Source organism: Podarcis tiliguerta, assembly GCF_965153285.1.
Source record: "Podarcis tiliguerta genome assembly, chromosome: 2".
NCBI classification, from domain to species: domain Eukaryota; kingdom Metazoa; phylum Chordata; class Lepidosauria; order Squamata; family Lacertidae; genus Podarcis; species Podarcis tiliguerta.
In genome coordinates this window covers 53934128-53958971 of record NC_139535.1, presented here as the reverse complement: position 1 = coordinate 53958971, position 24844 = coordinate 53934128, and the positions used below count along the sequence as shown (strand labels likewise).

The 24844-nt window shown below is 42.0% G+C and overlaps 1 protein-coding gene across 11 annotated transcripts in view; it reads left to right on the top strand.

Moving 5' to 3' along the window:
* The window catches only part of RBM6 (RNA binding motif protein 6), a 56602-nt gene that overhangs the window by 10375 nt on the left and 21383 nt on the right, over positions 1–24844 (top strand). For all 11 annotated transcript variants that reach the window (XM_083429349.1, XM_083429351.1, XM_083429350.1 and 8 more), the window contains exon 6: positions 6218–6291. In XM_083429349.1, the coding sequence (XP_083285475.1) occupies positions 6218–6291 (74 nt within the window). The remainder of the gene's footprint in view (positions 1–6217; positions 6292–24844) is intronic.

Genomic DNA, 24844 nt, shown 5'->3' with positions numbered 1-24844 from the left:
TTAAGGTGCAACTTCTCTTTGGATTATGACGTGTGTGGGGGGGATTACAAATGTGCCTGGTGTGGTTTGATTTCCAACAGTCCTCAGCACTGCTTGAGAAGCTGTACCCAAACTAGGGAGCTGAGAAATCCTGTCAACCATTTACAGAGCTTTCAGCCAAAACTAAATTGAATGCCATGTTCTGTGTGCTGCTGCAATATAGCAGAAAAAAATAATATAGAGAGGGGATTCTGGGTGCAGAGAAAGTTCTGTATTCTACAGGCATCTGTGTTTTCTGGGAAGAAAATTCTATTTTAAGCCACCTTATATATTTGTCAGAGTAATAAATCTATAGGATGTAGAAAGGGATGAAAATATTTGAATTATGTTCATATTTTGATAGTCAAAAGCACTTTGAGATACGTATTTTGCAACTATGATTTGATGTTTGTACTGATGCTTGGGGCGGTTTCTCAGGAGGTAAGCCCTGAAGGGGTGGCATGGGGGTAGAGCTTGTGCAGGAGATCGTAAAAAGTTCTCTATCACAATCTGTGTAGGTTGAGAACTTCTCATGTTAGCTGCCTTGTTAAAAATATATATATGAAAAGGTGGGGTACAAATTTAACAAATAAGGTTTGGTGAATACTTTAGGTTATAGTGAATATTACAGGTTATATCTGTTTGATGAAAGATCTTCATTCAGTCCTTCTCTAACTCGTTTTTGCCATAACTGAATTCTGCCCCTCATCTTTGGCTGCCCTGATATTTCTCTAAATTAATTAGAAAATAGTTGCATGTGGAACTGAGTTTCCTCTGTGTAATGCATGCTAAAGTTCTGGTAGGCAGGGAGTTTGCAGCTTGTTGAAAACATGGCATATTTAGTTCATATTTTACGTAGCCTCTTTAGGCAGGTATGCTACGTTGATGTGACCAGATAGCAACTGTAAGTCTCCATGTGAAAAGTGAGCAAGTATGGCCTGAATCTATCCTCTCTGATAACGTGACATAATATATTTGTTCTTACTTCTCTTAAGGATGCACGCTTCACCTAGCCACATCATACATGATCAATTTCATGCTCTTGTTTCTGGGATTTGACTAGTTATAATTCAGTCTGTGTTCTGCCATATATTTTGGCAGCCTAGATCTGACAGGATGTTTAAGCAAGCTAGAGGATTTGAGCATGATGGTAGACGGTTGATGATTTGAAGCTCAAAGAGAAGAAGAGATCTGTACAGTCATATGCTTCAGGCTAAGCATTTTCGGGTTGCACTCCGTGGTGACCCAGAAGTAACGGAATGTGTTACTTCCAGGTTTCGCCGCATGCGCAGACGCTCAAAATGACGTCACACACATGCGTGGAAGCGGCGAATCACGACCCGTGCACTCGCAGGCGCGGGTTGTGTTCGTTTCAGGATGCGAACGGGGCTCCGGAACGGATCCGTTTGCATCCAGAGGTACCACTGTGTATGAGTAATTTGGGGGAGAGGTGGGATGGTTTTTCAGTTTGTGCCTTGGTGCATTGAAGCATCTCATTTCCCCTATTTTGGGTGTGTACATCACAGGAAGAGATAACGTAATGTCATTTTTATGGCAGGCAGCTTGAAATTGGACATACGGCCTTTTGTTTCATATGAGCCAAGAAATATTTTAAGGAGTAGGTTGTCTCTAATAATGCTGACCAGTGTCATCATATCCAGTGAATGAGCTTGTGAGCAAGTCACTTTGTTTTCTAGCCAGCATTGTGATATCTTGTTAACTCCCAGAATGATGTGATCATCAAGTCTAAAACTAAATAAATTATTGAATAAAAGTTTATTTTAAAAAAAAGCCAAACTCCCAGTGTTGCCACTTGTCTGAAATATAATTAAGACAGAGCCATATTCTATTTGTTTCATCAAACCACAGTTCCATGGTTTCAATTTCATAGAAATTACATGTGATGTAATTTCTGCATACAAAATTTCATGTCCTATTTTTTAAATAAGAGATTAAACCACAGTTTCTTTCTGCTTGTTTGTTGATATCATGGATAATTGTGGCTTAAATAAGCCAGGTTCTATGAATGCAAGCCAAGGGACTAGGAGGGAGTGTGGAGTCATGTGATCAATTCTCTGGCCAATAACCATTATGTCTGAACTGAATCCTTATCTCTCAATTTATTAAAAATGATATGGTCAAGTGTAAGCTAATGTATGGAGGCCATTTCCAGCAATCTGCTGTGCCTATAAGGCATAGACCAATCTGAACCTTTATGTAAAATATCCATATGCTCAAATACCAGTGATGACTGATAAATATATGTTTAGAAAGATATGTAAGATGATAGTCACCATTAGAGAAATTCATACCGCTGTATGTTAACATAACACTTTTTTGAGGTTTCCCCCTGCCATGAACTTCTGAGCACAAACTAAGCAAGTTGTTGTTGTTGACAACAACTTGTTGTTTTAAAAAATAGCTAGTATGGGGTGGGGAAGAGACCAAATAGGGAACATATGGATATTGTGGAGTTTAACCCTAGGCCCCTACCATGATTCAAAACATTTGTATGACGTTGTTGGGAGTGGCCATTAGGAGATTTGGAGCAATGAATTAGTTCTCTGATGTGTTGTAGTCTAGTACCTGACATAGACTGATCTGAATGCAGTGGTGGGCCAGGTGAGGGCCCATAACCTGAAGCTGAATTTTGACAAGATTGAGGCACTGTGCAGAGGTGGTTCCTGGGTCTGGGAATTGAGGCTGATGTTGCGCTTACCCTAAAAAGGGGCAGATACATAGTCTGGGTGTGCTCTTGGTTACTGGTGGCTCACTTAACCTCTGTGGTAAGGAGCACCCTTCACCATCTTAGGTTGATGCTTCAGTTACAATGGGTTCTGAATGGGGGTAAACTACTGGCTGTGATCCATGTGTTTGTAACCTCTAGGTTGGATTGCTATTATGCAATCTCTGTGGGTTGCTGTTAGGTTTGGTTCAAAATCTGCAGCTAGCGAAGAATGGGTTTTACACTGCTGAGTGGACTCTCCTGTTTCACCCACAGCATCTGTGGAAAGAACCGCACTGGCTGCTGATCAGTTACTGCACCAAATTTAAGCTGTTAGTGTTGGCCTTTATAGCCCTGAGTAGCTCAAGACATGGATATCCCCAACAGACTGACCCAGTCATTACTGTCTGCTGAAGGGGCCCTCCTTACTGCGGCTCAACCTACAAATATCTCTTTGGTGGGCACCTGGAGAAGGGCCTTTTCTGTTGTGGCACCTACCTTATAGAATGTTTTTTCTGTTCAGATTTGGTGGGCACTAAAGGTGGCATGTTTCCTGCCATGAACTTTTCCTGATTGCTAGTGTTGTTTCCTGTTGCTGTTGGCTGCTGTGACGTTGTTATGAAAAATTGTTGTTTTTATTTACTGTGATGTTTTTACTGTGACTTACTGGAGTTTTTTAAGGTTTTGTGTGTTATGATTTGAACCGCTTTGGTATTTTTGAAAAGTGAAACCTAGTCTAAAAATCCTGTTGATAAGCAAATAAATTTTAAAAAATGCTTAAACCAAAATCCAAATAGGCAGTTCATAGAAAGTTTGAGGCAATTGTCATCTTGATCCTGCTTTGAATTGCTGAGAAATCTGTTTGGGGTGCTGTGTGGATAGTGCTGAATTTGTATGGCAGAGAATGAGCTTGAAAATCACTGCTTGGTCACAAAGCTTACCAAGTGGCGTTGGACAGGCTGTGAGAAGCCAACCTAACATATACTTCAGGGTTATTGGGATAAAAGAAAACTATTTCCATATTTCAGTGTAAATTAAAATATAAACTCATTAAAATTGCATGCAACTCTTGCTGGCCTTGTGAGAGGTATAGTAAATAAACATTTGATTTTTATTAAGATCTTAAAGTGGGAGATTGTCTCAGTACATGGAAGTAAAAATAGATTTAATGACAGAAGGCATTATCTATCGTTTGTGTAGAATATGATTAATTTCATCCTTAGTGTTTGTTTCTAATAGAAAGTCACAACAGTTAGTCTTGTGGTAAAAATGTGTCACAAATTTTATTTCCGATTGGGAATTTATAGATCTGTACAATCCTTTCCCTAGTATCTTTACCTGATGGCAGCTGTATTGCTGGGGTGTGTGGAGGCAGAGGAAAATCTGCTGCTTGCAAATGTATTTCACTAGAATGCAAATTTTCACACTATAAGTAGGTAGACAGATAGCATGAGACTGTTTTTAGAGGTTTTGTTTTCAATTCTGTTAAATAAAAATAAAATAAAATGTAGTTTTGCCTTCAAGAAACCTTTATAAAGCTGCTTAATTCAGCAGCTCATCTTCCAGATACATAGGCATGGGCATTACTCAATCTGCTGGTCGTCCCCCCACCAGGAAATAGACAAAATCTAACACCGTTAGCCAAAATTTTAGTTATTAGTGACATGGAGATACTGCTGAATATGACATCTCCTTTAAATATTCTGCCCTCTTTGCCCTTCGGTTGTGTAGCAAGTCATGTCATGACATACTCTTGCTGTAAATTTGCTTAACAGCCGCCACCAATAATATTGGTTAGGGATGGACACACAACATACAATGTGATGACATCACAATATGGATAAATGTTGTTGTACATTATGAAATGCTGCTTAAAAAAATAATAATCATTGGCATTATTAACAACCCAAAAGTGCAGTAGCAGGGTATTACATCATGGTATATAGAAAGCAAAAGAAGCAATAAATAGTAAGAAAAGGAAATGGTAAGAAACTAATATAACTCAAGTCATCCATATGTCCTGAGCTGACGTAGATGGTGAATCTTGATCATCAAGGTCCAAAGCATAAGAAAGAAAATCCCACCAGATGGCATAGAAATGTTCTGGATCCTCCAACCCCCAGGAAACTTGTAATTGATGTGCTCTTCCTTTCCCCCCACCTTAGCCAAATTCCATAGGTTCTTATATCACACATCCCTATGCTACCTGTAAAAAGTTCAGCGCTGAGTGATAAGGAGACCGAAGCATTGCAAACTAGTTTTAGGACACAGCATCTTTCCAGTGATTTCATGGCAGAGGAAGGTGGATATCTCCTGATAGACAAAGATGGTGTGTGTGTGTGTATGTCACATAGAGTTTCTGGTATTTGTTTGCTTGTTTTCTTTAAAGAAAAAACAAAAACAAAACCTATTCATACTCCTGTGCCAGTTACTTATCTGTGCTACACAAGGCCTTCTGTTGCCTTAATTTGTTCTATCTGCAGTACCAGATCGGACAGAGTTAGTACATAATGTTTATGTTTTGTATTATTTGTGAAAAGAACTGAAGCATCTGAGTAGATGAAGCAGTCAAAACAAAATGTTTTATTTTTGTTTCATTGTGAATTATTCCATTGCAAACCAGTTCTTGCAGTTTCAGCCTTGGAAACTTTGCACACTGTTCCCTGCTTAAAGTGACACATCTTCCCTTGAGTAAGCCTTGGTATTAATTTAGATGGTTATGAATCCTTGATAATTTTGAGGTAAGGACATCTTTATGTACCCTTCTGGCCTCCGTTTCAGGCAGATGGGTGCATTGCTTCTTGAAATAACTTTCATCACTAGAAAATACTATTCTATTAGTGGAATATGGTTAACTAACCATTTTACAATATGGTTAAAGAGATTACAAATGGACCCCTCAAAAAAAAAATTGCTTGTCCTTTAACTTGGACTACCTGTGAAGAAAGGAACATTAACATTTTAGGGTAGTCGTGTTAATTTTCTTGCAGTGTTTTAGAACTGCATTAGATCAGTTTAAAAATCAAAATCAAAAGGGTTAAATAAATGATCTTCACTTGGGGTGAAAAAGATTCTGAGACTAATACTATTACTGTAGTAAAAAATTAACAAAAACTTAAGCACTTTGACTTCTTGGTTTCACAAGGGTTGAAAGGATGCCATTGAAACCAGACTCTGCTGCCTGGACTTTTGAAATGGGTGTAACTCTGTAGTGTTCAGTATCTCCTTAATTTCTAGGAGAATGAGCCCTTTACACTTTTGATGGCTTTTTAATGGAAACCCACATTGCCTACTGAATTTTACAATGTTTAAGACCAGTTTTTAAAAGCACAACTATTGCCTTTGTTTTGTTTTATGGGGAGCATAGGGTGGCGGTAAATGGGTGTGTGCTGAAGGGAAGGGGAAACTGGGTACTGAAATTGTGGCTTTCTGGCACTAACGCAAATCCCGTCTGTATTTAAATGCTGTCCCCAGGTTACGACTATGGCTATATCTGCGTGGAGTTTTCCCTCTTGGAAGAGGCCATCGCCTGCATGGAAGCCAACCAGGTTGCTTTACACTTCGGTCGAAAATGCTGCTAGAAGAATATTTTTGTGGGGAGGGTTGACACCTAGTGATTTTTTTAAAAATAAAGATTCAGAGAAAGTCTTCCCCCCAAAAAAACTGTACAGCGTAACAGCCAATATGCTGATGTATTGCAGAAATCTGGAGAGGCTTAATGTTCCACAGAAAGAACTTAAGTTCATTTTTTTCCTAAATAGTCTGCCTCTCAAGTTGTGCATGCTTCGCAGGCTTGATAGTTTCTAAGTGTGGTAGTTAAGGAAAGGTTTCCAGTTCTGGTGGTTGTTCTTATGAGCTTGTATATGTGGTAGATTTCAAGTGACAGTAGCTAAACTGCTAATGTCAGATGTTTCACTTTCTTGATTGTACAGTAAAATGAAAATCTGTACTTCCTCTAAGCAAAATAGTTATGTTTCAATATGCTCTTGGGAGTGCAGACTCACACACACCCCTCTATGTGTATTCATGGGCTAGACCACTAATATGCAGCTCTGAGTGAAAAATCCAATTTGCATGCCTCATTTGTCTATGTGTTTTCATCTGGTTGGAGGGGCGGGCTTTGTCTGTTTCCTTGAGTATTCATATTTATATTTTTATGCAAGTTGGAGCTGCATAAGAGAAGTCTGGCCTGTTCCAGCTGCACCTGGTTAATCTGAATGTCTTAACATTTTCTTAGAAATAGAAAGTCGCTAGCATAGCTCCAAATTATATATTTGGCTAGGTAGGTGTGTGTGTATATATATATATATATATATATATATATATATATATATATGCTATAAGAGTAGTCAATTATAGCAGAAAATGGATCTTACAATAATACCCATGGCTTGGAAATTTTAGAAAATAAGCTCTATGTTTCCCCCCACTTTTAAGAAATTGATCAAATTCTCAGCTATTTTTACATAGTAAATTCTTACTTGTTACTCAGTTCTTCATATCCAGCTTGAGAAATGTCTTCCAGTTTCTGGCTGCTACGATTCTAGAAGTGATTTTCTCACAAAAATAATGTAAACTGGAAACACTGTGTCCTTGGTAATCTCAGTGAACAGATTGATGCTAAATGTGATGATTTATACCCAGTAATTTGAGAAATGAAATTTAGGAATCCTCGCCACGAATCTGTTCTCATAACATAATTATCAGATATAATGACCAGAGTGCTTTCCTGTTCCAACAGCTGTCAGGTACCTGTTTATACATATTAAAGTAAAGCAGCCATTTGAATGTTGTAGTTATTTTCTGACAGCATCCTATTTTTGTAGAATCTACGGATTGTCCTTCTAGATATTGTCATTGCCCATCCTTTTTTTGTTTACCGTCCCCCTGTAGCTCAAAAACTCAGGGCTGCACTATAGAAACATAGAATCATAGAGTTGGAATAGACCAACTCTATTAGACCACAAGGGCCATCGAGTCCAACCCCCTGCCAAGCAGGAAACACCATCAGAGCACTCCTGACATATGGTTGTCAAGCCTCTGCTTAAAGACCTCCAAAGAAGGAGACTCCACCACACTATATATAAGCCTGATTATAACTCAGAATATGAATTTGTTTTCCTTCTTCAAAATTGGCTTAACCAATAAGGAAGATGATACTTCATTATTATTGACCATTTATCAGTCACTTTGTACAATAACAAGTCTCAAAGTGACTTGGCAATGTAAAACATAACATACATAAGCTCTGTAGTTCTTGGTAGGGGGGTTGTTTCTTAACTCTTTGAGATGTTCCATAAATTCTCATTCACGACTGAATTTGAAATATTCCTCATAGCTGCTGTTCCAGTAGTCTGTCCTCAGCTTTATTCTCTTCTTATTTGCATTTATACCATTACATAGTTCATCCTATTCTGGACAGATAACAGAAGATAACTACTCCAAAAGAGGAAGTGATGGCAACAAATTTGGATGACATTAGAGAAAGATTAGACAAATTCAAGGAGGATAAGGCTATCAATAGTTACTAGATACACAATGGCTGTGTTAACCCAACTACCTGAGGCAATATACCTCTGAATGCCAGTTAGTGAAAGTGATAAGTGGGGAAAGTGCTTTTTGGCTCAGGTTCAACTTGCAGGCTTCCCACAGAGATCTGATTAGCTGTCTTGGTAGCATAGTTTAGATTTGTGTTAAATATGATTGGCATTTACCACAGTGCTGCCCACCAGCAAGGTTGTATTTTCAAAACCTACATGTCTCTTTCACCAGTGGCCTGGAAACAGTTTCCATGTTTCTTCTTCATCTCACTTAAGCTGCAGCAACCTCAGATGTTGTTTCCAGTAGCCGTACAGCCACAAACAAGTTTCCCACCATTAAAGCTTCTTACTCCGCAGAGAGTCCCAAATTAATCTGAGCAGTGGCTCTTGTGTACACATGGCTCAAAAAAGCACTGGCACAAGGTTAACCGTCAAACATAAGCAGAGGGCATATTGCAGAGCCCCTTCTCTTCCTTTGGATCAACTTTTGATTTATAATGTTTGGATGCTTTCTGACTCAGGATTGACCAGGTTCAGCTTCTGCCTGTTCATGAACTGTAGAGTTTGTGTGTGTGGGTGTGTGCTCTATATCAGGGCAGAATTTCTCTTTGACGTATTGTACATGAAGACCCCTCACTCTCAAAAAGCTACTTTACTTTTTGTAGGAAGTATGCCTGATGTACTGTCTTCTGCCAGTTTGGACTGCTGTAGCCAAACCAGTTAAAATATGTGGGGGTTTTTAATGTACCGGAAGAGTTTTAGAACCTCTCCTATTCAGATACAGAGAAAAAGCCCAGAAATTTATTCAGTGTCTGGCCATATCGGTGAAGGCACCCAGGTGACAGGAGCAGGGGGCTACTAAGCAGGATCTGTTGATGATGATGAAATCCACAGGGTTACTGTTGTCCTTGTCACCAGAGGGATTTATTTGGCATTCTAGGCACTCTTGTTGCTGCAAGTGCATTGCCATTTAATTCAGGGTAGAGAAATGAGTAAAGCAAACGATAATTGAATGTGTCTCCTGTTCTCACTGATAGAACACCCACTGTGTGATATTTGTAAAATTTTAATACCATGACTTTCATGGTGGTCTGTTGTCAGTTGTCTTGTCATTTGGTTTTGACATCACTTTCTCTGTTAGTATGTTGCTGCTGTCCATTTGGGGTGAGATGCCTTTTTAGGTAGGGAAGAGGTGGATAAAGTAATGTGTCTTATCTAGTTTGCATCGCCTGCATACACAAAGCTGAATTGTTATCTCACTACCAAAATAACATCAGAGTTAATGAACTGGCTCCTTCCTTCTTCAGACAACAGCCTTGAAAAGGAAAGAATTTAGCATTTCTTCTTAATAGAAAATTACTGAGTATGCCTTTTTTTTAATTGAAGAATTCAATTATTTCAAAAGGTTATTTCATTTTGAGGACATGTTTAGCTCCCTGTGTGGGATGGAGGGAGCAACCTGTATTAATTTTCAAAATCTCAGCTATCCAGGGTATTCATGCGCTTTTATTCTTTATAGTCACCAGGAGCCGAGGAAGATTAAAATTCTGCCTGTTCTGCCTTGTCTTGGTTCCTATTCTAAAATAGCCAATGTCTGTCATTTATTTTAAGCATAGATTACCTGTGATTGAAAACTGAAGAGTATTTGTATTAGATGATGGCATTAGTATAGTTGTCGTGATACTGTTGCCAGTCAGTGAAACAACTGAGCTGACACAAGGTTGTGTTACAAGGTTTATTTGCTATGCCTGAGTTGGGTGATCCATTTCAAGTTAGTTATAGCCCTTGTAATACAAAGGATATAAATTCCATAACCCAAATTGATAAGTGTGCTCAATTTCTCACAGTTGTTAAGTAGCTGTAAGCACAGGCCGATCTTTCTCTTACCATTTTCTGGATCATTGATAAATCATTAGAATGAGCTGGATAAGGAACTGTAGAAGAACCACAAAATATGTTCTCTTATCTTTCCTGTGAGGCCTGATTCATGTTAAGTTTGAAGCCCTTTGCCAACAGTGGTTCTTAACTGTGGTCCATGAACCACTGATGCAGGCAGTTTAAGGCAATTTAGAGCATTGACTTAAGGATGAAACATTGAGGCCAGCAGCTCATCTATGATACGTTTGACCAGTTGTGACATAAAAGGAAGAGAACTTTATTGGGAAGAAAGGCTGGTGAAGTGTGTGGCTGCAATTCTTGGAGTTCTTCTTTTACTTCTTATGTGCAGTCTGTGGCACATTCACTTGTTAGCTGCAGTATCCAGCAGCGGTTTTGCACTAGCAGCACATGATTGTGTATAGTGGGGTACATTATCTTTTTGGGATTGATCCTGCCAGCTCCACTCCATGCCTTCTATGCTGCTCCTAAAGGTTGGGGAACTCTCTTGGAAACGTGGGATATGGCATGGAAGGCTGTCGTGGGGAGGAGGAAATACTAAAAACTGGATGGCTCAACTTGCATGAGCAGAAGCGCTTTCCACTAGTACAAGGCATCATAAGTTACAGCCCAATATCTTTTTCCAGTAAAGAGCTTCATTTGTGTGCATCTGAGGTCTCAGACTGAGCATTTATTTGGGTATCCGTGTGATATCTATGGACCTACTGTGGAAAACAGTGTGAGACGACAAGTTGCTCCTGCAGCTAATTTTGTTGGCACCAAGTGGCTAGGATTTCTCAATGAGAACTCCATTGTGCAGACAATCCCCAGCCATAGCAGGGCTAAGTGGTTCACCTGATGCCATGGTGATGAGGTATGATTGACAGGTGGGCAGCCTCATCCACTGGTAAAAATGGTCTTCAGGATGGGATCTCAGAATGCAGCTTGTCCCGTCTTACAACATCTCCATTAGCTACCATGTAAGCACAGCCCCTGACATCATCTGAAGATGGCCCATTCTTCCACCCCCACCAGTTCCTTTCTTGCTTTTTGTTCCTTCCCCAGTGGCAGTTAGGATTAAGAATTCTAATCTGAGATAGCCATGGTGAAAATTGAAGCAGGACAGTGGTTATTCTGGGCTAGTTAATCCAAAACAGTTTTTTCTCAGGCTCTGTCAGTTATTTGCTCCGGCTCTCTCACTACTATCATGTACCTTCCTTCTTAAATAGCAGATTTACTCCTGAGGGAGTGCTCCCTCCACAAGGAAAAGATAGGACCTTGAGGGCTTTAGTTAATACAGTGGTACCTCAGGTTAAGAACTTAATTCGTTCTGGAGGTCTGTTCTTAACCTGAAACTGTTCTTAACCTGAGGTACCACTTTAGCTAATGGGGTCTCCCGCTGCTGCTGCGCCGCCGAAGCATGATTTCTGTTCTCATCCTGAGGCAAAGTTCTTAATCCAAGGTACTATTTCTGGGTTAGCGGAGTCTGTAACCGGAAGTGTCTGTAACCCAAGGTACCACTGTACAATCAACCTGAATTGAGCTGAGAAACAAGTTTGTAACGGGGGGCAGGACTAAGACCAGGATATTTTAAGTGTCATACCTGAGTGTTAAAGACACAGTGAAAATTACTTGTCTGTATATCCCATTGCCATCAGAGGTACGGTAGGTGAGCAGCAGAGATAGGGCCTTCTTTCTGGTAGTACCTAGATGGTTGAATGCTGTCCCTGGTGAAAGCTCTGGACTCCTTCCCTACTTTCATGCAGGTCCACAGCTAAGGCCATTTTCCCCCCAATAACCTTTTAATCTTTGACTATTGTGTCCTATTAATGTGGCTACTTATATTCTATTATATTTTGCGGTGGTTTCATTGTTTTAAAGCTACCTTTTGACAGTGTTGTATACAGCATTGAAAAACAGGACATAAATATAATGGAATTTTTAAAAAATGTCACTAGGGTCAAATACATGAGAAGTTGGCATAATATAAGTTGGACAATGTTAGGAGAATTGCATGAGAAAAATATTTGCCTTTTGCTTTCATCTATGTGTAAATACTTTGGCGATCGTATCTTTGCATAATTGGATTGCGTGTGCTGGCAATATTGTGTTGCATATTTTGCCTCTGTACAAAGGGGGAGTCGTTTGATTAACCAAGAGATTACAACAGTCCTTTCCATGTAGCTTTTACACTTCTGTCTTCTTTAGTCACTCTTGTTATTCTTTTGGCAGTCGTTTTTGTAAAGCAAAATCTCATATCAATATAGGATCCTGCTGAGATTGCACTAAAAAGGCTTTCTGTCCTCTTCCTCTGGTTAGGGGAACCTCTTATTGCTGTGGGATTTGGAAGAGGTGTCCACGCTGTACAGTGGTACTTCGGGTTAAGTACTTAATTTGTTCTGGAGGTCCGTTCTTAACCTGAAACTGTTCTTAACCTGAAGCACCACGTTAGCTAATGGGGCCTTTTGCTGCCGCCGCACCACCGGAGCATGATTTCTGTTCTCATCCTGAAGCAAAGTTCTTAACCCGAGGTACTATTTCTGGGTTAGCGGAGTCTGTAACTTGAAGAGTATGTAACCTGAGGTACCACTGTAGTAATATGACCACTAAATAGTGACCATATTCATCTGCAGTGCTAAAACAAAAACACAAACTAATACAGTAGCCCCCTCCCACAACACAGTTAAAAGGACATAGAATGTTAACCAGCCAAAGGCCTGTTTAAAGAGAAATGTTTTTGCCTGGCATCTAAAAATATATAATGAAGGTGCCAGGCGAGCCTCCTTGGGGAGAGCATTCCACAAACTGGAAAGCCACTGCAGAAAAGGTCTGTTCTTGTGTTGCCACTCTCTGGACCTCTCCACTCTCATGGAGGAGGCACATGAAGAAGGGCATCAGATGATGATCACAGTGTCTGGGTCAGTTTATATGAGGAGAGGCTGTCCTTGAGGTATCGCAGTCCTCAGATATTTAAGGCTTTGTAGGTCAAAACCAGCACTTGGAATCGGGCCCATAAACTAATTGGCAGCCAATGCAGTTGGGCCAGGATTGGCGCAATATGCTCAAATGGACTTGCCCTCGTGAGCACCCCGGCCACTGAATTCTGCACCAGCTGGACTTTCTGAACAGTCTTCAGAGGCAGCTCCTTGTATAACACATTGCAGTAATCTCTTTACAACACAGCATTTTGGCGAGGGGGAGGAATGAGTTGTGCATTGGGTAGTGGCATGGTGGTGAGTGTGTGCTGTTTGTGTGGTTTGTATGTGTGTAGCATGTTCTCTGTATACATTGACCATGCCAGTCACTGGTATGTGACCCTTAGAGGGGTGGCCTATGTCAGTGTGGTTGAAGAAGGTTCACAAGCCCTGACTGATAGGCATCACCGTGCAACCTGGTTATCTAATGCTGTTCTCTGAACCTGCCACCCTAAGTAGGAGTGGGACCATGGTAAAATACTATCCCCAACTCTGGAGACCCTCTAGTCCAGGCTTTCTCAACCTTGGATCCCCAGATGTTGTTGGACTACAACTCCAATCATTCCTAGCCAGGAGGACCAGTGGTGAAGGATGGTGGGAGTTGTAGTCCAACAACATCTGGGGACCCAAGGTTGAGAAAGGCTGCTGTAGTCAGATGCCATGGTCAATGCTATCAAAAGCCACTGAGAGATCAAGCAAGAACCAACAGGGTTGTGCTTCCCTTATATCTCTCCCATAGAAGGTAATCCAAGGCCAATTCTGTCCCCAAACCAGTCCTGGATTAAAATGGGTCCTTCAGGAGGGTCTTTAGTAGGGCCACCAATATCACCCCAAAATCTAAAGTTGTACAGTGCTTTACCACCAGAAGTGGTATTTGTGACTAAGGGATAATTCTCAACTTTCTCAGAGTCCAAGTAAGGGTTTGTAGGAACAGTCACCCTACTGCCCCCTTCAAGGCATTAGGCACCACCCCCTGGCTCAAAGAAACATGAACGATTTTCTTCCCATGTAATATACGTGGCATTAAAGTGCATGCTTCTAAGCCTTATTTGTACTACAGCATGACTGGACATGCTGCTTGCCCTTGGCACACACTAAGTCGAGTGGTAAGAAGCTAATCTCTTGGAGAGATGCTCTGGAGGATTCTTGTACCTCCTCTTTGGGGTACTGGAGTAATGACCAGGTTTGCTCCAGGGTAACAGCTGCGTGGGTCAGCCTACTATGCTGCAACTTACAAAAAACATTTCTGGTTGAAATCATCCTTTCATACCTTATATAAAAGAATGAAGCCCTGCTTCTGATGATACAGGAATGTATTTTAGTTATTGCCAGAATGAGAGAGTATGAAAACCCTTTCCTGCCTTGACAGAACATCAACTAAGACCATACTAAGACACAGAATGGCAGTGTCCAAGGGAAGTCCCATCATAGTGGTAGTTTTGTGAATTTGATGACCCCCTCCCTTTAAATTCGTTATTCAATAAGTGCAAAAACCAAGCAATATGCAAATCACCTGCAGTGAATGTCAGGGTGCAGACTGGTCATTGTTCACCATCTTATATGGGTATCTTAGCTTTACTTGACAATGCTAACATATATAGACTACGTGTTTGTGTACTGTGAAATATCGGCATAGCTTCTCATAAAACTTTCTTCACTTCTTATAAAGAAGGGTGTTGGCCTCCCCTGGCCCATTCATCTGAGTGCTGTCTTTGATAACTTTCCCTGCCTTAAAGTAGGATGTCACAACTATGCATGGAACTTTCATAATGCAAGCCTATTAATAAATAAAGGACACAGTTGTGAGAACTGAATGTACAGTTGCTTCCCTCAGGCCAAAACAATGCATTGCAGTGAAGCAGAAAAATAGCCCTGTGTACAGTCCCTCGTGTGCAGATTGATAGTACATAAGCAGTGTACAGGGGACTCTTGTCCACCTAAAGGAACTAGTAGCTCTTGATGGCTTGGAGGTGATGATAGATCTACTGTTGAGGCGGAGGTTGTAGCCATGAAGATGATTAAGTTCTTATACAGTGGAATCTTGGGTTGCGAACGTGATCGTACGGGATGCACATTCGCATCCCGCAGCGTTCACAACCCGCGTCTGCGCACATGCAGGTTGCAGTTCGGTGCTTCTGCGCATGCCTAAAGCGCAACCGCCGAAACCTGGAAGTAACTCACTCCGGTACTTCTGGGTTTCGGCGGTCCGCATCCTGAAAATACGCAACCTGAAGCATCTGTAACCCGAGGTATGACTGTATATGTTTAAGGCTATTCTGTTGTATTTCACATATAGGGTGGAACAATCTTAAACAAAACCATCTCATTTTGTAGCTTATTCATTGACTCCTTAAACTCTATGCATCTTGTGCCATAGGAAAAAATGTGCTTCTTAGGAAATCTTAGTGAAAGCAAGGACTTCAAGTGTGGAGACATTTCAGTTTTTTATAGATCACTTTTATTTTGTGTTTGGCATTCATGGTGAAGAGTCCCTTGATATCCTTTTTATGACATGCTGTAACGTATTAGAAGAACCTTGGCAGATTTCCCATAGCATTGTTTTCTTTCACAATTTAGAAGACACAGCACAGGATGTCTTTCTGTCAAGTCAAGTTGCTTTCTTGAGACAATTAATCCAGGCTGTTCCTTTTCTGTGCTTTCTGTGCTGGTAGAGAAATGAATATTTGAGTAGCTGCAATAGTTCATATACAGCTATCCTGTTGTGACTGTCCTTCCATTGTTGGATTGCAAATTAGTGTGCATTCTGATTGCCTGATTGAGCTTTTCACAAGAATCTGTCTGGTGATGAAATGTGTGGTGTAAACATGCCTAGTGAAACAACTGAAGAAAAACTTTGCTCCTGCTGCAGCTCGTTTTTACTGTGTATTGGTTGTAGTCAAGTGATTGTTTGGGCTGTTAGGAGTCCAGTGGATCCTGGTTTTTTTGTTTAATTTACTGGCATGGTTAAAGGAATTAAAATCATACATGGCTCCTAGTAGCAGTGAGCTATGTGGTAGCAATCCATGACAGAAAGTGTGCTTCTACAGAAACTACTCACTGGCTGCAATCATGCAGCATATTACAGAAAAGAGCTTGCAGGGTCATATCCAGATTACCCATGGGATTCCGGACAATATCAACTTTCCTGTAGCAAGAAGCGAGTGAGTCCTCTTTGCTGTAGAGGTAAGTTTGAATTACCCTCACTGACTGAGTAAATCCTATATAGGAATTATGCAAGGGTAATAGCAGGAATCTAAAGGGCCATGTGTATCCTCCTGGGCAGGGCTTTCTAGCCTTCTGCCTTTAGCATTTAGGATTCTGGATAGCTCAGTTGGTTAAAGTGTGGTGCTGGTTGCAGGTTTGATTCCTGTATGGGACAGCTGCATACTGCATTCCTGCATTGCAGGGAGTTGGAATAGATGATCCTCATGGACCTTTCCAACTCTACAGTTCTGTGATTCTACAACCTTTCTCCCTCCTCTATGTGACATCCTTTTATATATTTGAACATGGCTATCATATCACCCCTTAACCTCCTCTTCTCCAGGCTAAACATGCCCAGCTCCCTTAGCCGTTCCTCATAAGGCATCGTTTCCAGGCCTTTGACCATTTTGGTTGCCCTCCTCTGGACACATTCCAGTTTGTCAGTGTCCTTCTTGAACTGTGGTGCCCAGAACTGGACACAGTACTCCAGGTGAGGTCTGACCAGAGCAGAATACAGTGGCACTATTACTTCCCTTGATCTAGATGCTATACTCCTATTGATGCAGCCCAGAATTGCATTGGCTTTTTTAGCTGCCACGTCACACTGTTGGCTCATGTCAAGTTTGTGGTCAACCAAGACTCCTAGATCCTTTTCCCATGTACTGCTCTCAAGCCAGGTGTCACCCATCTTGTATTTGTGCCTCTCATTTTTTTTGCCCAAGTGCAATACTTTACATTTCTCCCTGTTAAAATTCATCTTGTTTGTTTTGGCCCAGTTCTCTAATCTGTCAAGGTCGTTTTGAAGTGTGATCCTGTCCTCTGGGGTGTTAGCCACCCCTCCCAGTTTGGTGTCATCTGCAAATTTGATCAGGATGCCCTTGAGTCCATCGTCCAAGTCGTTGATAAAGATGTTGAATAAGACCGGGTCCAAGACAGAACCCTGTGGCACCCCACTAGTCACTCTTCTCCAGGATGAAGAGGAACCATTGATGAGCACCTTTTGGGTTCGGTCAGTCAGCCAGTTACAAATCCACTGAGTGGTAGCATAGTCAAGACCGCATTTTACCAGCTTCTTTACAAGAATATCATGGGGCACCTTGTCAAATGCCTTGCTGAGATCAAGGTAGGCTACATCCACTGCGTTCCCTTCATCTACCAGGCTTGTAATTCTGTCAAAAAACGAGATCAGGTTAGTCTGACATGACTTATTTTTCAGAAATCCATGCTGACTATTGGTGATCACAGCATTCCTTTCTAGGTGCTCACAGACTGTTTGCTTAATGATCTGCTCCAGAATCTTCCCTGGTATTGATGTCAGACTGACTGGGCGGTAATTATTTGGGTCCTCTCTTTTCCCCTTTTTGAAAATAGGGACAACATTTGCCCTCCTCCAGTCTGCTGGGACTTCACCTGTTCTCCAGGAATTCTCAAAGATGACTGCCAGTGGTTCTGAGATCACATCTGCCAGTTCTTTTAATACTCTTGGATGCAGTTCATCTGGCCCTGAAGACTTGAATACATCTAAACTAGCCAAGTATTCTTGTACTATCTCCTTAGTTATTCTGGGCTGTGTTTCCTCTGCTGAATCATTTGCTCCAAATTCTTCAGGTCGGGCATTGTTTTCTTTATCGGAGAAGACTGAGGCAAAGAAGGCATTGAGGGGTTCAGCCCTTTCTGTGTCCCCTGTTTGCATTTCACCATCTTCTCCTCTGAGTGACCCCACTGTTTCTTTGTTCTTCCTTTTGCTACAAACATACCCATAAAAGCCTTTTTTGTTGCTTTTAACCTCTCTAGCAAGCCTGAGTTCATTCTGTGCTTTAGCTTTTCTGACTTTGTGTCTACACGTGCTGGCTATTTGTTTAAATTCCTCTTTGGTGGTTTCCCCCCTTTTCCATTTTTTTGTACACATCCTTTTTTAATCCTAACTCAGTTAAAAGTTCTTTAGATAGCCACCCTGGCTTCTTTAGGCACCTTCCATGTTTCCGTCTCATTGGTATTGCCTGAAGTTGTGCTTTTACTATCTCCCTCTTAACAAACTCCCAGCCATCATGAACTCCCTTTCCTTTTAGTATTACTGTCCATGGGATCTCACCCAGCACTTCCCTAAGTTTTATGAAGTCTGCTTTCTTAAAGTCAAGAAATTGAGTCCTAGTATGCTTGGCTGCTCCTTTCCGCTGTATAGTAAACTTCAGAAGAGCATGATCACTCGCGCCTAATGATCCTTCCACTTCTACCCCACTAACCAGGTCATCAACATTGGTTAGGACCAGATCTAAAATGGCAGTTCCTCTTGTTGCTTCTCCCACTTTCTGGACAACGAAGTTGTCTGCAAGGCCAGTGAGGAATCTGTTTGACCTTATGCTCTTGGCTGAGTTTGACATCCAACAAATATCCGGGTGATTGAAGTCCCCCATTACTACTATCTCCCTTCCTTTTGCATGCTTGGCCATCTGTTCCAGGAAGGCATCCATGTCCTCCGTTTGGCTTGGGGATCTATAGTAAACTCCCACAATGTGGTCACTGTTATTCTTCTCTCCCTTAATTTTGACCCAAATGCTCTCACTTTGGCTTTGAGGTTCTAAATCTTGGATCTCTTCACAGGTATACACATCCTTGACATGTAATGCCACTCCTCCTCCTTTCTTGTCTGGTCTGTTTCTCTGAAATAGATTGTATCCCTCCATTATTATATTCCAATCGTGGGACTTATCCCACCAGGTTTCAGTGATGCCTATTATGTCATATTTAGTTTGCTGTACCAAGAGCTCAAGCTCATCTTGTTTATTTCCCATGCTTTGCGCATTAGTGTACAGACATTGAAGTCCATTAATCATTCCCCCGTGTCTCTTATTTAAGGATTTTTTCCTCCCACCACTAGGTCTGCGTACTGTTTGCTCCATTTGGTCTATGACATTTGGATGATTATCTTCATCAGTGGATAGACTCCTACCTTCAGGAGCACCGTCTCCCTCCCCCACATTAGTCAGTTTAAAGCCCTCCTGATGAGGTTTCTGAGATTTTTGGCAAAAACATTCCTCCCAACCGTTGTGAGGTGCAGCCCATCGCTTGCCAGAAGTCCATCTTCAAGAAACTGCAGTCCGTGATCTAAGAATCCAAACTGTTCCTGTTTACACCATTTGCGAAGCCAGCTGTTCACTTCCACTATTTTTCCCTCTCTCCCTGGGCCACGTCGTTCAACTGGGAGGACAGATGAGATGATAATTTGTGCATTTAATTGCTTCAATTTCCTTCCCAGAGCCTCGTAGTCTCTTTTGATCTTCTGGAGGCTATTGCTTGCAGTGTCATTGGTTCCCACATGAACCAAGAGGAAGGGGTATTTGTCAGTGGGTTTTATGATTCCTTGCAGTCGTTCAGTTACATCTTGGATCTTAGCCCCGGGGAGACAGCACACTTCCCGAGAAATCTTGTCAGGCCCACAGATCACTGCTTCTGTTCCCCTCAGTAGGGAATCCCCTATCACCACTACACGCCTCCTCTTAGGTTTGGTCGCGGTTCTTCCGTGAGCTGTCCGTTCCAAGGTCGCCTGCACATTCCCTGAGGATTGACTTTGCTGCTCGTCTTCATATACCTGATCAACTGTAATGAGGGAGAGATCCTCAAATGGGGTCTGCTCTTCGTCTTCCATGCTAGGGGAGAGGACCTCAAAGCGATTGTGTATTTCTAAACAATCAGAGCGAACCCTGGGCCTCCTACTTCTTTGAGTCACGTTTCTCCATATATCTGGCTCCTGTGTTGGTGAACTAGCCTCCTTCTCAGGGGAGTCCCCTGTCTCCTCCTTGGTGGAGACGGTGTGCTCTGTTGCTTCCAAGAAGAGCTCCAGCTCTCTAATTCTTTGGAGCGTAGCTACACGTTCCTTCAGTTGCTGGACTTTGTCTTCTAAGAGGGCAATCAACATGCAATTGCTGTAGGTAAAGCTGCCTGCAACCTTTGGCAAGATGGCAAACATTGCGCAGGAATCCAGTTTGGGCTCTGAGAATTATCAACACTCATTGTGGTTGGATCTAGACTTCTGTTTGTGGAAGGACCAAGCTCCAGCAAAGGGTACCGCTGAAGGGAAGGGGGAGCAGAGAAAGTGGTTTTTTGGCATATTCTTTTGCAGTTCCACACTGTTAGAGGGGGTCTTACAACTCTCCCGAGTATGATTACCAGATGTCTCCAGTTCCTGGGGACAGCCCCCGGATTTACCAATCTATCCCCAGACAAAATCCATCCGCTGAATGTCCCCGGATTTAATGTAATGTCCCTGGATTAATCATATGCCTGGGGACTTCCAGACCCTCCCCAGAGCCCAAAGCAATCATCCGCTACCGCTCCAGAGAGGGTCTCCTCTGGAGCTCGAGGTGCAGCTGGGGTTTGCTGCAACTCTCATGCCTTTCAGCTGACGCACTAAAAGAAACCTCCCTCTACATCAGCTCTGCAAACAGCCCTGCTCCTCCTGCTTGCTTGCTTGAGCCGGAGAGGCAAGGCTGCTCTTTGGAGAGGCAGAGCTGAGGTGCAGGGAAGAAGCCTCTCTGCATGACATCTCTGCAAGCTACCCTGTCTCTCCTGCTTGCTCATGAGGAAGGAGGAGCACTTTTTCATGCCTTTAAAAGCCCCCTTTGCTGCATTCTGCCTGCTTCTGAGCTGAGCTACCAAGCCGGCAGAAAGCAGGATGCTGCCTTAAGCCTTCCCTTCGCTCTCCCAGACAGAGGCTGTTGCTTCAAAGTTAAGGGTGGTGGTGGAGGAAATTGTCTTGCCTCTTTTGCTCCATTCTGCATGTTTGTGAGCTACATTGGACTGCCTTCCCTCCCCTCTCTCTGTGTTATTGTCTGTCTCCCCATTTTTTCCTCCTTACCCATAAACTCTTCCCAATTCTCCCTTTGTCTTCTCACACATTTGGTTCCCCAACCCTATATATCATTATGTGCTGCTGCTTCATTTTTCTTCCCTTGCACCCACCCCCACTAGCAAAAAATAAAAGGGGAGGAATGTTTTGTTTATTTGGGGGGTGTTTATGTTGGTTCCCCCTAAACAGCTTTCCTGTTCCCTTCTTATTAAAAAATGAACCTTAAAAAAGTTAAAAGAGGCTGCCTCTGCTTGCTTGCTTGCCTCCCTCCCCTTCCCTTTGATAAAAAGGGAGAGATTGGTGGGCTGGGGCTGGGGGGGTACCTTCTGTGTCACAATAGTTGTAAATGGAGCAGGGAAGCCTTATGTTCTTTTAAGTTGTGGCTGCTCTTGTTGAGGTACCTCCATTGCAGGGGGTTGGCCTAGATGCCCCTCAGAGGTCCTTTCCAAATCTGTGATTATGTGATCATCCCACAGTCGTTTTCTCAAACTCCACTGGTGCCTGTGCAGGAGACGCCTGTGCGGGCAGGGCAGCAGCAGGAGGAAGGGGTTTATGCTAACGCTTACTCCTGAGTAAGCCTGTAGGGGATTGCAGTGCAAGGAGGGAGAGGGAGGGAGTGGAAGCACAGCTAGCCCTCCAAGAAAGCAGGCTGGGACCCAGAGGAAGGCAGCGCAACAGAGGAGACCACAGAAGAGAAGATATTACTACTTAATTTTTTAAAAATAACTTTACACACACACACACCATTTATTTATTTATTTAAGTGTCCCTGGATTCATTGAAAAAAATCTGGTAACCTTACTCCTGAGTAGCTTTTCCGTGGACAGGGGGAATAAGTGCCTCCCCACCTCTTAACAGAGGAGTCTCATGGATGGAGTTCTGCCAACACATTTTTGTTCATTTCACTGGCGCCGTCTTGCGCCTGCATTTCATAAAAGTTATTGCTGTCATCTTTGTCTATTCCTGGATTTTTATCACATGGATCCAAGTATCTGACATCTGGGATCTCCTTAATCACAAGAATAGTAAGGACTGTTTTTAAAAGACCAGTTTGAAAGCTCATGATCCAATGCTGGGTACATATTGTGGGTTAGATGTAGTTGTTCATTGGGGTTCTGAAAAGAAGTAATGATCAGGCCTTTTCCTTGGCTACAACAATGAAGCAAGGGCATAAAATCCAAGTCCCTGTAGACCTTACTGTCTTTTTAAAGGGCAAACTGTTCACTGTGGTGTAAACCACTGAGCCTGGGCTTGCCGATCGGAAGGTCAGCGGTTCAAATCACCGTGATGGGGTGAGCTCCCATTGTCTGGTCCCTGCTGCTGCCAACCTAGCAGTTCTAAAGCACGTCAAAGGGCAAGTAGATGAATAGGCACTGCCATGGCGGGAAGGTAAACAGTGTTTCCATGCACTGCTCTGGTTCGCCAGAAGTGGCTTAGTCCTGCTGGCCACATGACCCAGGAAAACTATCTGTGGACAAACTTCAAATCCCTCGGCCAGTAAAGCGAGATGAGCACCGCAACCCCAGAGTCGTTCACGACTGGACTTAACTGTCAGGGGTCCTTTACCTTTTTTTTTTTTTTTTTTTTTTTTTTGGAGATAATGAGAAAACTTAATCATTTGAAAGACAAGTACAACTGTTGCAAATGGAGACAAATTCCAAAAGGGTAACTGTGTTGGTCTGTCACAACAAAAACAAAATTGGGCGGAAGCTTAAACACTAACATGTATTTGTAGCCTATCTTTCCATAGGACAAAACCCACTGTTAGATCCATAAGTGGTAATTTAAGGGGCCTGGTATATAGCAAGTTATGCCAAGTTCAGAGAGGAGAAGGGGGGAATGTGTGCATTAAAATGAAAGGTCAAAGAGTCAGTAGAAGTTGGTATGTAACAGTACCCAGGAGAGCGGAAATGGAAGATTCAAGCAGTGTGGTGACATCCACTCATGACTAACAGCCACTGGTGAAAAGATGTAGCATGGTCACCAGTTTAAGTGGACACCTACAGAAGGTGTACTTTCCTTAATGAGTAAGCTGTTCTTAGGATTTGTAGAGTCCATCAAATGGCTAGATCACTGCAGCAAATATTGTCCCTCTGTAGGTATTTACTCACAACTGATCTTGCTATATCTGTTCATCACTAGTGGGAAACGTGGATCTTGTAATAATTTTATTGGGTTCCATGCAACCTGTACCATGCATAGAAGTGACACATCCACCACTATCTCTTCTGTATTTTGTCCTAGCTTTGTTAAAACAACGGTCACACATTTCCCCCCTACTTTTCTTGGGCTCTGGTCCAGAAAATAAGTATGCCGCAATAAATTTGTTACATCTTTGAGAAGACCCTCTGTGGCAGGAATGGCCAAGATGATGCCCTCTATATATTTTTGGTCTTCAGTTCCCAACATCACTCACCATTGGTCATGCTGGTTGTGGCTGTTGTGAGTTGTAGTCCTGTAACATTTAGAGAGCACCATACCCTTGCACTAAGGATTGTGTGAACCTGGGTGTTTGCAATTGAGCAGGGCTTGCAGAAGATGTAAGTGAAATTCTAAAAATACCATTGAGAGCTCACAAAAGTTGTACCAAATGTAACAACAAGGATTCCTGTATATAATATTCTTCCAGACTATAGTTGACTAGTTCAGGTTAGCAAAAGACGAATCTTGCATCTCAGAGAATGCTGCTTTTTTCACAAGAGCACAAGGGACTATTGGAGCTGCTATGTACTTTGTCCTACATTTTCCATAGTTGCCATAAGATCTGGGCAATGGCAATAAAATGAAAGCTCATACTAGTAACAACTAGTTCAGCTGCGGCCCTTTGATCCACAAAGGTCTAGTTTTAACATGCAACACAATTGAGTGAGTGCTCATCTGTTGGTAGAGGCATTATTTTTGTTTATTAAAATATTTATAGTCTGCCCTTTGTGAATGCAGATACAAGGATGGGGTCCAGAACACAAAATAAAAACCAACTAATCAAATTTATAAAATAGACAAGACATAGTAAAATACACCATCAAAGAAATAAAGCAACAAATAGTTCTGCAACTGTAGAGACCCTAAGCTTATCTTGTGACACCCTCCTCTCATTAAAAAAGTTTCTTAAAATTCTGTGCTTTGTAAGTTATATCTCTGGATTCTCCAATATGGTACTGTCACATCTCCTTAAGTCTTCCTCAAGAACTAATTCCCCATAGTGGGCACTTTGGCCCCCATTGAGTATCTGAGTTTGGAACTTTATCATCTTAGGTTCAGATTACAGTACTTGTTTCTAAGCCTCCTGTGACAAAAGGGAACCCCTTGAATTAGAAGTTTAAAAGTTTGTTTTTAAAATGAACCTGTGCGCAATTTGGGAACAAACTCTGTATTTTTGTGTTTTTGTTTTTATTTAAATTTGACCTTTTAGGTTGAACATATTTCCAAGGTGGCTTACAAACAGCATTTTTTAAAAAGACCACCACCACAAACAAGGGGGTATTCAGGTTTTATTCAGAGCAGACCAATTGAAAATCATTGTACCTACCTTAAAAAAGGTAAAGGTACCCCTGCCCGTATGGGCCAGTCTTGACAGACTCTAGGGTTGTGCGCCCATCTCACTTAAGAGGCCGAGGGCCAGCGCTGTCCGGAGACACTTCCGGGTCACGTGGCCAGCGTG